The 16,765-nt window shown below is 54.0% G+C and overlaps 1 protein-coding gene across 1 annotated transcript in view; it reads left to right on the forward strand.

Annotated features, from left to right (window-relative positions):
* The window catches only part of LASP1 (LIM and SH3 protein 1), a 57,563-nt gene extending 41,019 nt beyond the window's left edge, over positions 1–16,544 (forward strand). The window contains exons 4-7 of the mRNA XM_054014051.1: positions 1,817–1,924; positions 11,392–11,545; positions 11,900–12,000; positions 12,562–16,544. Of these exons, the coding sequence (XP_053870026.1) occupies positions 1,817–1,924; positions 11,392–11,545; positions 11,900–12,000; positions 12,562–12,735 (537 nt within the window). The 3' untranslated portion in view covers positions 12,736–16,544. The remainder of the gene's footprint in view (positions 1–1,816; positions 1,925–11,391; positions 11,546–11,899; positions 12,001–12,561) is intronic.
* The last annotated feature ends 221 nt before the right edge of the window (positions 16,545–16,765 follow it).

Genomic DNA, 16,765 nt, shown 5'->3' on the forward strand with positions numbered 1-16,765 from the left:
TGTGATTCAGCCTCTTGGCTAAGTGCTCTGCAGTTGTAGTGTTGGCTCCTCTCAGGCTGTGGGCCGGGAAGGGTTACAGGAAACTGATGGCGCTGGCTAGACTCACTGGTGTCTGGCCACTGCTTAGATGAGTGTTTCCCCCTCTCCAGCTCTGAGGTGAGGAGGGGAGTGAGAGGGAGTGACGTGTCCCCATGCTCCCTTGCCCTGCCTTTTCCTGCCTTCTCACCCTCCCAGCCCCCCTCCTTCGTGCTCGGATTCTTCTGCTCTCTGCAGCCGCTGTGGGAGTTGGGAATGGTAGTGCCTGAAATCCCAGAGGGCTGCATGAGTGCTCTCCATCCTGAGTGCCCCGACCTCCCATGGGGAGGGGCTGGGACTCTAGAGACCCAAATCAGAGGGTGCCCATCACACGGGTGCAGAGGGTGGCCATCTTATAGCTATGAGTCAAGTTATTGACCTTCCTTCTTGGCGCTGGAGTGTGGTGACCTGTGACTGCCCTAGTCATGGGTTCACTTGCTAGCGGAGGTGGGATCCCCACGTGGGGGGGGGGGGGCAGGATTGTGTAAGCTTTGAGGGGACCTCAGGGCAGCTCCTTAAAATGAGCATCTGCCGGGTAAAGCAGGGTCCTCCTCTGAAGGCTTTACTGCCTCCGAAAGGGATAAGCTGGGAGCATCACAGAGTGACCATCCCAAAGGATGCGTTGTCACTGCAGCGTTAAACTGAGCTGTTCCCCTCCCTGCACAAACCTTGCACTGGGGCTCATCTGTACTGGCTTACCTGGGTTCAAAGTGTCTCAGGCACAGATTTGTGCTCCTCAATCACTTGGGCATTCCTGAAAATCCCACTCGTAGTCCTTGGGGAGGCCCTTGGCCCTCTGGTGCAGACAGTGGCAGCTGATCCAGAGGGCTAGGGAAGGCCTGGGCTGGATGCAGACTATTGCCTCCTAAAGGGAGGGTGGGTAAGGTGCTGCCTGACCTCCTGCTACTGCTCTCGGTTGGAAGTCCTCTATGGCTGAAAGCTCTCCAACAACTGTGACCCGCTATTAAAGTGGCCTGCAGCTGTGACCGCCTCCTCTTGCTGCAAGCAGCACAGTTTCCATCCAGTGAGGCTGGTCTGAGCATTTCCTTCCTTGCTGGAGGGATTGAGTCAGGGGCTGGGTTTTAGTCTCTGTAGAGGCCGTTGTGGCTCTGGCTGACTCTTTGGGGAATGGTGAAGCTGTACTGGGGGTGAGGCAGGGTCGTGGGGGGGGGGGGGGGGAGGGCTGGCAATCCCCATGGATGGGATTAGCTCAGGACTATTCAGTAGGTCTGGGTGGTGGCATGTCATCTTATCTAACAGTTGTATGCTGCTGTCTCTGAGGAGAGATGAGACAGATGTGTGACTCAGGGCCTTTATTTTTTTTTTTTTTTTTTTTTTTAATCTCACACACACACACACACACACACACACACACACACACACACACACACACACACACACACAGGATCTGTTGATCCCCAGGTACTAGCCAAATACAAACTGAAGTCACCATAGTCTGCTTCCCACAATTCCCCCCCTGCTTTGTAACTTGGTTATAATTGTCCTAATTGGGTTCCACCCCAGAGGTGGCAGACTTGCACTTTGTTGCAGAAGTGCTGTTGTATCCGGAGCAAGTAACCCCCCTTTAAGAATAACCCACTCTGCCATTCTTGCTGGGAGGCTGGGCTAAAAGGCTATGGTGCGGGTAGCCTGTAATGCTGGGAAGAGTGGATCACGCAGAGGCTCCGGATGACTCTCACGGTGTCTAAAAGAGCTTGTTTTGCTTATCTCTCGTCCCTAGATTCGCTACAAGGAGGATTTTGAGAAGAACAAAGGGAAGGGATTCAGCGTGGTGGCTGACACCCCCGAGCTGCAGAGAATCAAGAAGACTCAGGACCAGATCAGCAACGTATGTAGCTTTTTAATCTGTGCTCTAGAGTCTAGAGTGGCTATGCTACCCCTTGGCTTTCTGTTGTGGGACGGGGGACAAAGGAGCAGCCCTGCAAACTCTGAGGTGGTGAAAACAAGGTCTTTATTTACTACAACTTTTGGTTCCTTCTAGGATAGTTGGGGGCGGGGGAGTGGGCACAGTCCTCCTGCTAGTGCACATAATTCCTGTATGTTTGTGCAAGTGGCATGGGAAGCCTCTGTTCCCTGCAGATGCCCCATGATGGGAGCTGTAGCAGGAGCTGGCAGACTTTGCAAGTCTGAATATGCCATGAAGGGTTCAAAGTGTAGTGGGATTTGGAGGCTGGTGGGACTCGCAAAATGAAACCAAGCAAGGGTGAGCCCTCGGGGATGGCCCTGAATGGGCCAGTCACATCTGCCCCATACTGTGAACTCTGTCCGCTACTGAATCCTGGGCTGTAGGAGAACTGTCTAAGTAACAAGTCACGTCTCATGGTGTCCTGCTGTGGGAATACCAGAGTGCAGAATGGCTGACTCCGGTTTAACGTCACCTTCAGTGCTGTCTTGGGAAACCTCAGCCAAACGCACCTCGCTTAGACAGCTGTGTGGTGTCCTCTGCCAGTTTCCTCTGACTGGACCATGCCTCCAATTGTCCAAAGCTGGCTCCAGCAGCCTGGCTGCCGGAGGGTTTTGCTGCAGCTGTTCAGGCCGTGTATGGGCTGAAAAGACACTGTAGCCAAGGTAATCCTGGCACCTGTTGCTCTCCAGTAGGATGGGCTGTGTAACCCAGTTTCCTACCTGGCATGGTAGAGTGCTGATTGCTAGGTCGCCAGCTGCCGCGCTACACTCCATGCTGGACGCAGCCCTCCAAATGGAGCTGGAGTTACAGCTTCAAAGGCCAGCTCTTCTTTTCCTCTCCCCCAACTCTGACCTGGATGGACCTTCTCTAGGGCCTAGCACAGTGTGGCCTTGGTCCCTGACTAGGTCTCATAGGGGCATAAAGGGACTTCTGCCCTTTGCTTTGTCACTCGGATGGCAATCGAAGGGCCCAGTTCCTAGTGTCTTGCCTCTAGGACCTCTAAGATGCTCTCTAGTGGACATCTTTGAAGGCAACTATCCCCAACAATGTGGTTAGGTTAAAGTGGTGGACTAGAGACCCTGTATGTGCCTCACCCCCAGCAGTGGCTACTCTAGGGAGTACAAAACCCTTCAAGTTAGAGTCCCAGTCCAAAGCTCATTGACTCACTAACTAGCCCCAAGTCGTCTTCCCTTTTCCCCCCCCCCCCAATCCAAAAATAAGGTTCATGTTTGAACTGAAAGCTAAGTTCACAAATCTGGGATCCACTTAACCTGGTTGTTCAATCCTCTTGCAAATGGTCTGGGTTGGTGCCCAGTTAGTTCTAGAGCTTGTGTGATGCCAGCCAGTCTGAGTGTGTTACTGTTTCTTCCCCACAAGCAGCTGGAGGGAGGGCCACCTGTGTGCGCATGTACCACGCCCTGCGCGGGAGTGCGTTGGGGTTGGTGTCACTCCTGCTTCCGGCAGGGAGTGTGAGATCTCCCACCCCTGTAGGGTTTGAGGGGGATGCAGGGGCGGTTACACACCATCTGCTTCCTCCCGAACACACAGAGTTAACTAACCTTTAGCTGCTGCCCTGTGTGTATTTAACTTCCTTATCAGACGGAGGCTGTTGCAAAACCAGCGTGGTCAAGGGCAGGATCCCCAGAAGGCTGCTAGTAAAACTAACCCTCAGTGCTGTAGCTTCGCTCGTGGTCGTGCCTGTTAACTTTCCACTTGACAGCCTGTGTCCATTTAGTCACTTCCCTTTCTTTAGAGATGTGGGGCTCTCTGATGCCCTAGGCCTTGGCTAGCACAAAGAGGATGCAAAGCCACTGTAATGCCCCCAGAGAATACCCATGGAGCCCAGAGCCTCTCATTCCTATGCTGGGCTGTTCTCCAGCTGCCGCGATACTCCTGGTGGCCATGGCAGGCAGGGTCCACGTTGGGGCAGATCTTGTCTGCCTTAGCCAGGGGTAAGGCCTGAAATAGGTCCCAGGGATGAACTGGGGACCACTAAAGGCTAATGTAGTCCAGGGGCTGGCAAGATTCTGGCCTTGCCCCAGCTCAGTTGGTAAAGAGGGCGTGGCCAGATGGGGTCCTGGCCAGGAAGTGCAGTCTCGTGTCCTGCCCCATAACCACCTCCAGTAGGAAGTTGAGGGCAGACCATTGGGGATGTGGGTGGGGGTGTATGTGTGTGTTTGTTCTACCAGCAGTAAGTGGGGTGGCAAAGCTGTAGCTAGAGCTACTCTACCCTAAGAATGGACAAGTGCCCTGGCCCCTCTCTGGGAACAGAGCAGATGCAGAGTTTCTGTAGCCGTGCCCAGAGGACAGCATCATAGCCGGCTTTCAGCTGCTCTTTCTGATAGCCGTTCAAACTTGGTCTGGCACCAACTTAGGAAAATGTCCAGGGGAAGGGGAGGGGCAAAGCTTCCAAATTGGTCACCTGCCCTGATCCTGTATGGCATCTTCTGTGCGCTAGTGAAGATCTCTGCAGGGTTCCAGCTTGCGGTGCTAAACTAGGTGCCCTTGCATGATTGAGGGGAGACCAATTCTCCCCAGCCCCAATCCACACACCCCTTTTAGCCTACAACTGTGAAAGGGAAGGGAGGAGCCTGGGAAGGGGCAAGAGGAATTTTACATGGAGGATCTGCCCTGGGGTAGGGGTGAAACTCCCAGGGGGAGAAGAGGAGCAAGATGCAGCCCTCGGGAGAGAGCAGGTAGCCATGGCAGCATGGAGTGGTGCAGCGTTATCTCCTTGGAACTCTAAACCATAACCCCTGGCTGGGGGGGAGCTGGGATTGACTGGCAGGTCTATCCCTCCCCACCCTGTGCCAGTGCACTTCCGGCAGCCATCTGCTTGCAGAGGAATCATTCACCAAGGTGAGGTGCTTTATGGACGCTGCAGCCTGCTCCCCTGTTGTGCAGCTGGGGCAGGTGTGGGGTGCTGTCTCTAGTGCTAAACAGAAATAATAGCTTTGTTTGGGGCAGGTCAGCAGCTTCCAATCAATACAGCAAGGAACAAGACCTACGCTGGCACCACTAGAGCCCTGAGCCCGGCTGTGCTATGGGGCGGCTCGCTGCTGCCATGTGGGGTGAGGCTCTGTCCTGCTCCTGCTGCTTCAAGCGCTTTGCTGCAGATTTCAGGAGAGCTGCACTGGGCCTTTAGCTTTCACTTTCCCTGGTCTGTCTCCCTTACCTCCCTCCCCACCCCCTAGGGCTGGGAGGATTCCCCATTGTGCTGCCCACCAATAAAATTAGTTATTAAATAAAGATACAAACACCCATTCCAACCCTGAACAAAGCACCCGGGAGGGCAGGCAGAGCTCTAAGGCTTACGGGGCGTTAGCAGCTGAGGGGGTACCTGGGCTGTGAGGGGCCGGGTACCTGGGCTGTGAGGGGCCTGGCCCCCAGCATGTTGAATTTATTTCTCCTAACCTTGCTGGGGGAGGGGGAATGTTCATGACAAATGCCCTTCTCTGCCCTGCCCCCTCCCCCTCAAACTTCAAAGCTTCTCTATGAATTGATAGTGATGCCTCTCTCCAGAGGCTCTAGCAGTCCATGGCAAACCTTGACCGCCCCAGACACCCTGGGTGGAAAGTATTCTAGCCAGGGAGCGATAGAACCCAGAGTCCTGATTCTCTGATCACTCAACAGCACGGCTTTGTAAGCAAGGTGATGGCTGCCTCGGGTCAGGATTTCAATCCCCCTTAAGGAGAAGGGGGAGAGAGAGCAAAATATTTTGCTTGGGGAAGTTCCCCTACCCAGAAGCAGAGCTCTGCACCAGGCTTTCTCTCCCGCCTGTGCTTCGCCTCCTGCAGCAAATAACTATTTAACCAGCCAACAACTGGGCTGCAGGTGTCTTCCCCATTGGCTGTGTATTCATTAACTCAAGTAGCTATTAATATTTACACCCACGCCCAGGCATTAACCCTTTGCCCTCCTGAGCAGCCGTTTGAGCAAAAGCGAAGCAGAAACCGATTGCAGTGGGAAACGGAAGGCTGTGAGCGTGGTACGCAACCAGTGCGTCTTGGTGGCATCTGCCGCTAGGCTTCTGAGCCCACGTAGGCTGCGGAGCCTGTGATTAGGACCCCCTCTGATTGTTAGACCAAAATCAGTTTAATGGGTGGTGGGTAGAGGTTCGCTACGTTTGCGGGCTGCAGTGTGACAGGTGGCTGCGGAGTCCTCTGACCACTAGCCCACAGCACGTTGGATAACACTTTGAAGAGTGACTGGAGCCTAAATCTCTTTTGAAAAGGGGACTTGGGTACCCTTAAAAACTACCCATGTCTGCGACAGCACGTTTAATATTAAATACTTTCTCTGAGGTTCTGTTTGATCAGTTGATCCCCACCCACGCCTGTGTGCGCACTCTGCCCGTTTGTAATAGATGGTTAAGGTAGCTCTGCCAATGACCTGAACACCCCTGCCCTGTTTGCATACAGTGGAGAGAGATGTTGGACGTGCAGCTGAGGGGTGGGCCCTAGGCTCTTGTCTACACTAAGATGTGTCCCTTGCTACAATCAGTTCAGGTCCATCAGTGACTTAGAAGAACTGCAGCTGGTGTTGTCCCAACACTGTGCACACACCTGCAGCGAGACTAGCCGAGAGAGACCGCTGCTTTGAAATGCAGAAGCTCCCCTGCAGCACTACCTGCACCAGTGTTCTGGGAGACATGGCTCGACAGGGTCATGCAGCCAGCAATTCCGGCTGTGGCTACGGGGTCCAGGCCCAGCTTGGAGAGACTGCAAGTCTGGGAGCTGGACCCCATGGTTCTCGTGGGCTCTCTGTTTTCAGGCTGCTGGATGCGGTCTCCTTTGCTTTCATTTGCAATTAAATCATGTCTCCTCTTCTCTACTGTGAAGGTCCTTGAAACTGGGCAGAAGGTAACAACGTGCCACCCTTGCTTTAATCGGCAGGGGGGCTAACTATTGCCTCTAGAAAATACAATAGCCCTCTCCTTTCTTCCGGTTGGTTCCTTCCCAGCAATCTCCCTGGCTCTGTTAACTGTTCAGAGCTCTATTTAGGAGGATTTCCCATAGCTGAACTTCCTCAGTGATGGGTGGGACAGACACCCTCTTAGCCACTGTAAAGCGTTCTCCTCATGCTGATCTCTTCTCCCCAGGGCTAACGCTGGTAGAGCGCTTGGCATTTGACTGTGTTTTGGGGGTCTCTGTGGTGACCGGTTGGGAAGGGTGACCCATACCTCAAGGTCCATGTGGTAAACTTTCACGTCGTAGAACCTTGGTTTCACATCTGCCTTGGCTTGTGAGGGAGGAGAGGGGTTTGGTGGGATTTAACTTCGCTCCTACCAGATCATAAATCAGCAGGAAAGGCTCAGGACTGGGATAGCAAGGGGCCTTTGCAGGTCAGGAATGGCTGTAGGTGCCCTGGAAGTAAGGATTCGGTCTGTCCTGGTCTTGCGCCAGCTTCTCTCCTTGCTTTTAAGCACGAACACCTACTAAGCACTTTGCTTAGTACTTGGGGAGGGAGTTAACTGGGGCTGGTGATATTTGCTCCCACCCTGTAGCATCGGTGTTGTTAGAAGGCAGGCTACATGCAGCATTACTGCGGGGGTGGAAACCCAAGTAACACCAGCCTCCCACTTACGGGATGCTTGTCTGCCAAGTGAGGGCTGATTGAGACACTCTGAAGCATCTGACTTGGTTCAGGGTCTCAGTACAATAGAGGATAATAACCCTGCCCCTCTTGGTCTGACTGAGACTCTGCCACCTAGCATGTGGCCTCATCCCTGGCTCTGTCCTCCATATGCTGTCTGGGTGGTGTGGGGGCTCTTGCACCCATGATGGGTAACTGGGACCTCCTCTAATCCTTACTGCAAAACATCTCCAGACTGTGGCTAGATAATCTGCTCCTTCTGGCGGGCTGAGAGCGGGCATTCAAAGGGTTAATGTGGGGAACCTAATTGAGGAGGTGTGGTGAGATGAAGCTAATCTGTAGCCCTCTGTTTAGATCCTCGGCTGGGATTCCCTTCCCACCCCCTCTGTTTGTCTCACTTTTTGTTATAAATACTGCAGCATTTGAAGTGAGTAATTGCCCTCTGATTTCCTGGACAGCAGCCTCTCTGCTTCTCCTTAGTGCCAGGCTGCGGGGCCCTAATTGGGTGCTTGGGAGCATTCCTGCTTCCAGGAATCTGAGCTGAGCTGCTGTGCCTTGGAAGCCAAAGCCAGGAGCGAAGGATTTTCCCAGAGCAGCCCGACGACCGAGGGAGCCGACACAGCCCTCCGCTCTAGTCTAGCGACAGCTGTTAAAAGGAGCTGCTGCTAGCAGAGTTCAAAGCCCTGCTTCTCTGACTGTCTGAGGGCGCCATGGGTACCCAAGCTGCCTCTACCCTTAGGTCGTTAACAGTTCAGCTAACGTGGCTCTCGGAGAAACTGCTGTTTGCACCAGCTAGGGACACGCTCTACACCCCTGCCAGCTGTGTTCAAGCATGGTTCTAATCTTGGTGTGAGTAGGGCCTAAGTGTCAATTAAGTAACTCCAAGCCAAGCTGCTGAAGGAGCAGTTCTGAGATCCCAGTAGAGGCGTGAAGGAGACCGGGAGGGCTGTACCTGCTGTGGTGGGGTTCTGAGCGGAGCTGCGGGACGTACGTGTCAAGCTCTGCATGTAACTGAGTGAAGGCAACGTCTGGGGTTGGTTTGGGGCCTGTTCTCTGCTCTAAAGCCCCCTTGGCACTTGCTGCCACAGCATCAGGGGATCTGTTCAAGATGTCCTATAATGTGGCTACAATCACAGCTGCACTATTTGTACAGCACCCTGCACAGTGAGGTTTTGGTTCTTGACTGGGGCTTCTAGGTGCTACTGTAACACACACACTGAATACTGTCCTGACTTGAAGCACAAGACAAAGCAGGAGTCAGGGAGGGAGAGAGAGAAGCTAACACTTGCAGGCACGCCTGCCCGCATTCTGCTTAGAGGCCCATGAAAAATGACAGCCCCAAGCCTGGAACATTGGTGGAAACGCAGCTGGAGTGGCCAAGGGTTTCCTGCCTGTGCAGCAGCGAGCCCAGGTACTGAAGATGGGTCTGTGCGTGTTCTCTGCTCTTGTCTCCTCCTCCGAGGAACACAGCTAAAGCCAAGCCAGATGTGGGGGGTGGATGTTCCTCAGCAGCCTCTGGCAGGCCAGGGAGATTTGAGGCCTCTTGCCCAGGGGATGCTGCAGGCTTGTAGCTTCTCACTACTGTTGGAGGCGTTGCCATGGTAAGGGGTTGTAAACCGCAGCCATGCCGAGAGCCTGCGGCAGCCTGAAAAGGGTGTCCTCACCTCCATGCGTGTGCTTCCCTCGCAAAGCATCACTGAGGAACAGGGCTGGTGGGGGGGGACTGGAGAGAAGAGGGCCGCAGTGGATGCTGGTGTGAGGTGGCTATTGCATTAGCCTTTCTTCCGAGGACCTAGGTCCAAACCCGGCCTTGGTCACAAGTGGAAATGAGCTGGAACCAAATAAACCACAGCAGAGCGTTCCTGGCCTTAACCCGCCACCCTCAGACAGAAGCTGATGGTAATGCAAAGAGGCAGGGCTCCTGCAAATCACGATCTAGGTGCAGGGGCAGAACTGCCTGGGGAGCCCGGACTGCAATAGCAGGGGGGCTGTGGTTGGCATTGAGGGGCATTGTAGAGGTATGGGGGGGGATTCTAGGACTGGCAGAGCAGGGGCTGCAGGTCAGTTTCACTAACTGGCTGCATGCCCCTTGCTTCATCATGTCACTTCAGAGTCTTCTCTCCCCTCATCCCCCTTACTAAATAAATAAAGATATCCCATCTCCTAGAACTGGAAGGGACCTTGAAAGGTCATCAAGTCCAGCCCCCTGCCTTCACTAGGGGGACCAAGTACTGATTTTGCCCCAGATCCTTAAGTGGCCCCCTCAAGGATTGAACTCACAACCCTGGGTTTAGCAGGCCAATGCTCAAACCACTGAGCTATTCCCCCTCTCCCCTTATGGCATTATGCCCTCCCCCTCCACCCCCCATGGCATTATGCCCTCATTATGGCAGATCCACTATAGCACACTTTATATACACCCCACACACACACACCCTCCCTACACACAACTATCCAGGGGATACCGCTGTCCATCTCCTGTCCCCAGGCATTGCTGAGCTGGTCAGAAAGCTGCACTGTGCTGACGGGAGAGGGGTGGGGAGGAGCCTCTGTTTTTTTAGAGCTGCAGTCTTGGAATAATCCCTGTGGCATCCTTCCCCTTGGCCTTGCCATGGAGGTCTAGTAGCCAGCCCTGAGTCCAGCGGTGCTCATCAGCTGACTTGGGCCTAGCAGTGTTCCTCATCGCTGCCCCGTCCCAGCCGTCTCCGCAGGCCTGCTCGAGCACTGTTGGGTGATGGGGCGCTGTTTGTACAGTGCCGAACTCGAGCACAAAGGGTCCTCCTGGTCCATCCCTGGGCCTTGTAGGCACTGCAGCCGGGCTCCGAGGAGCTCACAATCCATGCATAAGATGGGACAGCAGGTGGCTAGCGCCAGATGGGGGAGGAGTACACTGGCCAGGGGTCCCAGCAGCCTAGACGGCTGGAAAGCTCCTTTCCCGTGAAGACCTGGGTGGCACAAATGGGCCCCTCAGCTGAGGGCCCTAGAAGAGTGCAGCAAAGGTGAGGAACTGATGCTGGGCGGCAAGAGGAAAAGGATGTCACCTGCCAGGAATCTGTCCAAACCAAGTGTATGTGTATGGGGGGGAGGGAGGCATTGCCTCCCCTGTTTGTTAAACCCTCCAGCTTGGGCGGAGGGGACTAGGAGGCCTGATTCCTTTCCTCCCACCTGGGTTATTTCTGGAATTGCCAAGAGTCTGCAGTGCCACCTGCTGTACTGGAACGTGAACAGCAATCATTTTTGTGCGGTCCCAACCCAGCCTTTTTCAGGCAGCGTAGCGTGTAGGACTGGCTGCGCTGCGGCTCTGGGCTGGGACAGAACTGTCTGACATCCCGCTAATGCGGTGACCCTTCAGGACAGGCAGGGAGGGCTACACCATTGAAACTGCTAGGTGGGCAGAACGTAAATAGCCTGGATGTCCTGGCCGGATTCTAGCTGCCCCTTGTGAGAAGGGCTGTGGGATCGATGACCACAAAGATGGCCTCTCCAGCTGCAGCACATAGCACCATGCTGTGGGCCTGGCACACGAGAGGAGCGCCCAGTGCACCTAGAAAATTTCACGGAGGCTTGGTCCAGGTGAGGTCTTGCTGGGGCTGTTGCCTGGGGATTGTAAAGGTCCTGGCTCTGGTCTGTGCCGCGCTAATGGGTCTGATGCAACTGGTTTTGGGGGGGGGGGGACACTCTTAATGGGTTAAAACCTGCTCACCGGGGGCAGACCTGTGCGACTGGCATGGACAGGCTCCCCTCTGGACCAGGAGCCCCCTGGTGCTGTTCTAATTCCAAATTTCTTCTTGTAGATCAAGTACCATGAAGAGTTTGAGAAGAGCAGGATGGGCCCAAGTGGCGGCGAGGGTGGTGAGGTGGAACGCAGGAACTCCCAGGATGGTGCCAACTACAGGAGACCTGTGGAACAGCATCAGCCACCGCCTCAAGTCCAGCCCAGCAGTCCTGGTAAGGAGCTCTGAACACTCTCTGGGGGGAGCCCTGGTTACGCAGATCACGGCGTCTCCTGCACAACCTCCCCCTTCTACCTTCATCTTCTGACACCGATGCCCCAAAGAGGCCAGGTTTCAGTTCTCTGGCTGCAGTGGGGCTATTGAAGTCCATGCCCAGTGATGCAGAACTTCTTCCCAACACGTCTGCCCACGTGTGGCTCCCCTTGAAAGGGCCTCCCCCGCCCCCCCAGCTCTGAGTGAGGCTCGTTACAAAGAAGGGCAGCATCCCAGAGAGATGCAGGGCTCTGGGTCTCCATAACCCAATGCTCCGGCAGTTTGCCACGACTGACCGGGCCTGTTTCTTTCCCAGCCTACCAGCAGCCTCCATCTCAGTCCTATGGCTTCAAGGAGCCTGCAGCACCGGCCTCTACACAGCGTAATGCCCCTTCTGGAGGAGGAGGAGGAGGAGGAGTGAGTATAGCCCGGAGGGCGGCAATAGCGCTTAACCTACCGAGCGCTGACGCTCGTTGGCGGGATCCCCATAGTGGCCACTAGTGCAGGTCAGCGTTTTTCTCCAGTCATGCAACCTATCCCAGCTGCTGCAAACCCTCTTGCCTGGGGGTGAGGGTCAGGTAGATGAGGGGGGCCCCCCACACCTCGTGCTATCCTACTGCAGCCATTATCAGGGCTCATGCTCCTGGTTTCCTGTTACTTTGTCTTTTGGTTGCCTTCTGACTCCTGACCCCCCAGCCCAGTGTCTGGCTTGCACTGACCTGCTGGGAGCTGGGCCCAGCCCCGCAGCTCGCTGACCAGTGGCACTGTTGCTACAGAGCCCAGGAGCGGCTCCTTCAAAGTTCATTGCCCCTCAACTCCCCTTGATTGCAAGCTCTTCCCCATAGAAAGCTCAACTGCTCTGGGGGGGCTTTGCTGGCTGGAAGGAGAGCAGGGGCTGCTGCCATGAACAGGCTGCGGGGGGAGGGAAGGGAGCTAGAGCCCCCATGTGTCGCTGACCCTCCTCTCCCCACCCCCCAGAAGCGGTTCCGCGCAGTCTATGACTACAACGCTGCTGACGAAGACGAGGTCTCCTTCCAGGATGGGGACACCATCGTTAACGTGCAGCAGATCGACGATGGCTGGATGTACGGCACGGTCGAGCGCACGGGGGACACCGGCATGCTCCCTGCCAACTACGTGGAGGCCATCTAAGCCATGGGCGAGGGGGCGAGGAATAACACCCGAAGCACCCAGCCCACCCGAGGCCCCCTGTCATGTGTCTCTCGCCCAGCATCCCTTCTCCGCCGCGTTCTGCCATTACTCCATCAGAGCTGCACCCCTGGCCCATCAGTACTCTGCAGCGGCCTCTGGTTTCTCTTGCCAATTTAGCTTTGTTTTGTAGCTATTATAGCTCTGTTGGGACTAGGTGGGAAACCTGTCCGGGGCCACTCGGGCTGGCCCCAACATTGCAGCTTTCCTCCTCTAATCTCTTCCCCCTTCACCCCCATCTTTCTGAAGGGGTGGCGGCCTAGCTACCAGGCGCATGCATCCCCAGGGAATATGAGGGAAGCAACTGGAATCGCTGTGATCCTGAGCTAAGAAAGGATCCCAGCTGACCCGTCTGATAGGACCAAACCCATCCACCTCGGCTGGGGACCAAGCCAGGCAGCTGGAGGGGCAGCAAGGGACAAATGACTAGGTGGTGTCCCCTTAACAGCAAGTTAGGGGAGGGGGTGTTAGTGGGGATCCCCTTCTCTAGATCCAGGAGTACCTCCCAACCGGAGGGAGGGCTTAGCTGGCACCAGGGAAGCCTGCAGGGATCTCGCATTGGGCCATCCCCAGTCGCCTCTCCCACCTCATCGCCACCGTTAGACTGAAGGGAAACCTTTTTCTCTCTCTCTCTCTCCCCCCTCTCCACTTTCCATTTTTTCACAAACTTAAACAAAAAATATTAGTTCCAAAGAATCTAAGATCAATCAATTTTTAACCTTTTTTTAAAAAAATCTTTTTTTGCTCTGTTCCTCTAGCGTTTTCCTTGACTTTTGGGCTGTGTCATTGCCTGCAGAGGTGCTGGGATCCCCAGGGTCTGAGGGGGACAAAGGCAGAAGTGGCAGGCAGTGGGGCTTTGGGGCTGTGGTCCTTCGAATAGGGTAGGGCTCTCAAAAGCAGCATCGCACCGGCCTGGCCATACCCTTTGAGCTACGCTGGATTGGGCCGTTTCATCTCAGGACCATCTCTACGCTCTGTGGGGTGATTGCTGCCGCACTGGGAGCGAGGAGTAGCCCATGGGCTGCTTATGCGTGAGGCTGGATGAGCTGCTTGTGTTTAAGAGCTATGGGGAGGGGCAGAGGGCCTGCCTCCCCCCATGGTCATCCAGGAGTCCCCATGGGGGGTGCGGAGGAAAGCGATACCCAGAACCCCCTCTAGAACCAAATACCATTCCAGTAGAGGGGAAGGGCCCATGTGCCTTCCAATCAGCTTCTTCATTTTGTAGCAGCACATTCCTTTTGATCTCTTGCATAGAAGAGTTATGTCTCACGTCGCTCAGCCAGGAGCTCTGCTCACTCTCCCATCCCCGCTGCTGGATAAACTCGCTATCTGCGTGGCCATGTGGAGCAGGGTCTGGGGCGTGGTTCCTAGTCTCTAGTGCCCCCCTCACCACCCCCTGCCCCTATGGCTGTTTGGAGCCACTGACTGCTCAGTCTAGCTCTGCTTTCATCCTATGTCCATGAATGAACTGAGCCGACCATTGGAGAAATTCTGCCCCATGAGTGGCTGGCGGAGATGTCGTGAAAAAGGCATGAGGTGCCTTGGGGTTTTTTGGAGGGCAAAGACCAGGGACTCTACCAAGTTCCAGTTAGTTTCTGCTTTGCACTGGCATGTGTCTTGCACAGCGGGAGCCACTACTGGGACTGTGGTTCTGGAGAGCCGGATGGGGGCAGGGAGGTAGAACAAACCTCCTCACACAAGTCAGCCAACCCTCAGCTGGAAGGAGGAGAAGGAGCCAGCCAGTTCCATCCGTGCCTTTCCCAGGGGCAGCAAGGCCAGGCCTAGTTCCAATTCCATTCCAGTTTGAGCTGGGATGTTTACAGCCTTCTCTCTGCGGAGGGGAAGGTCAGTGGCAAAGGGACCAGGAAGGGCAATGAACAGATACATTCCGCCCCCACCTTCTCTGCATTCTCGCTGGGTCCAGGCTGGTGGTAGACGTTCCAGGCTGCTGCTGGCTTGGATCGCATCAGGGACCAAAACTTCAAAGCACATCCCCAACCCAACCCAATGTTTTGGGCCCAGGGGCCACTATAACTGGAAATCTGTCTGCAGGGAAGATGGTGCTATGTTGTCCTTGGTGAAGGAAGTTGGGCATTGAGAAGAGCTAGCTGCGAATCCTCCCACGTTTCCCCAGTGGATCAACTCTGCTGCCCTCTCTGCCTTGGCATGCTGAGACCCCCACTCCCTGGTGCCTTTCTCCCTCTCAACTGGAATTCCATGTAGCATGACTGCCCTCATTATCCCAGGGGAGTCTGACCTGATGGTGCATTACAGGGGAGGCTCTTTACGCTGCATCCAGTGAGGGGGGTCTGTAAGTTCTCAGCAGACAGGCTTGGCTAAATGTTTTGTAACTTTTAACTGGCTTTAAGAGGCAATGTGGGGACTACGCTGGGCAGCATGTCCGTTTCAAGAGGCTCCCTGATGGGTGCCCCCTTCTCCCTGAGCACACTGGAGACCTCTGCTTGATCCCAGTGCACTGTTTCGGGTTTACACTTCCACTTCTGCTCCGTACACTCTTACCGTGGTGCTGCCCTTCGGGGGAAGGGAGAAACAGGCTGCTAGGTTTTTAAAATGGGGAAGCCACCCCTGAAATATGGAAGAGGACTCCACACACGGCCTCTCCTCTTTCTCAAGTGCTCATTGTTTCACTTCCAGAAGCACAAGGGAGATGCAGAACCGTGCCTAAGGGACCCTGAATTGAAGGTGAAATGTTTGAGTGAGAGGGCCTAATGGGTGGGTAGCAGCGAGCCCTGAAACCTGTTACTTCCTAGTCTCTCTCTGGTAGTTGCTATAGTGCTGAAGCTTGTATGGGCAAGAGGGTCTCTGGTCTTCCGTCCCCAGATCAATGTACTGTACTAAAAGGGTTGATGAGCTGTTCCATCCCACTGGACGAGCCAGCTAGCAGCAGGGCTGGGGATAATGGTGAACGTTCTGTTTTTTTAACCAGCTTTCATGTTCATCTAAGGGCTTGTGGGAGACTTGGGAGGGGCGTGGGTGAAAGGAGATGCAATCAGCCTTGGGCAGAGCATAGAAGTGACAGCGATGGGCTGTAGGGAATTGAAATCCTTGGTGGTGCTGAAACGTGTGAGCACAAGACCTGGGGGAATGGAGAGGTGCACATTCCTGATCACTAAAACTCTGTTCTTAGAGCCAGTTGTCTGGGGAGGGGGGAAGTAACAATGTGAATAAACCTTTTTTAATGGACCAAATAAAAACACAGGAAACTAAGTTTTTGGCCTAAAACTTTTTTAATGCTACCTTGACACTGTTGTCCCTATCCTCCCCTTCCCCTGCCTGCCCCCCCCCCCTTTTTCCTTCTGCCATGGAAAACAGACATCTTACTGCTTGATTTCTGCCTTCTCTCTGACTTATGCACTTTTTTGCCTTTTTTTCATAGCTGAAAAAGCACCTAAACCTGTATTTAAAATAAATAAGTAAAATCTTAAAAAAAAAAAAAAAGATAAAAGCTAAATTTGCATCATTGTAACCATTTCATTCATGTGTTTTTGTTTTTAAACAAACAAGTCTTACATCTTAGCTTTCCAAGTTGCATTTCAGTGCCGGGTTTAGATTTTTTTTTTTTTTTATGGGTGGGGTTTTTTGTCTGTATATTTCTTCCGATGGGCCTGAACGCCCCCCAGACAATGAAATTTATTTGGCCTTTTTAACTGAACCATTCAATGGAACAAACCAACAAATCCTCTTCCGGATTTATTCAAATTTAAAATAAAAATATAATTTTTACCTGCTGACTTCTATGGTCTTAATTGTGTTTTTAATTTTCCTCTGGCTTTATTTAAACAGGTTACCAGCTGTGCTGGAAGAGGGAGGGCAAGTAACAAAGGAAATTAATTTGAATCAGTTTTTGGATATTAAAAAAAAAAAAAAATGTTTGCAGTGACGTGACTTCATGGGCGCAATGTGGTGCCCAGTGAAGTCTATTGGGAGCTAAATCAACAGCCATGCTTCTAGT

Source organism: Malaclemys terrapin, chromosome 25 (genome assembly GCF_027887155.1).
Source record: "Malaclemys terrapin pileata isolate rMalTer1 chromosome 25, rMalTer1.hap1, whole genome shotgun sequence".
NCBI classification, from domain to species: Eukaryota; Metazoa; Chordata; order Testudines; family Emydidae; genus Malaclemys; species Malaclemys terrapin.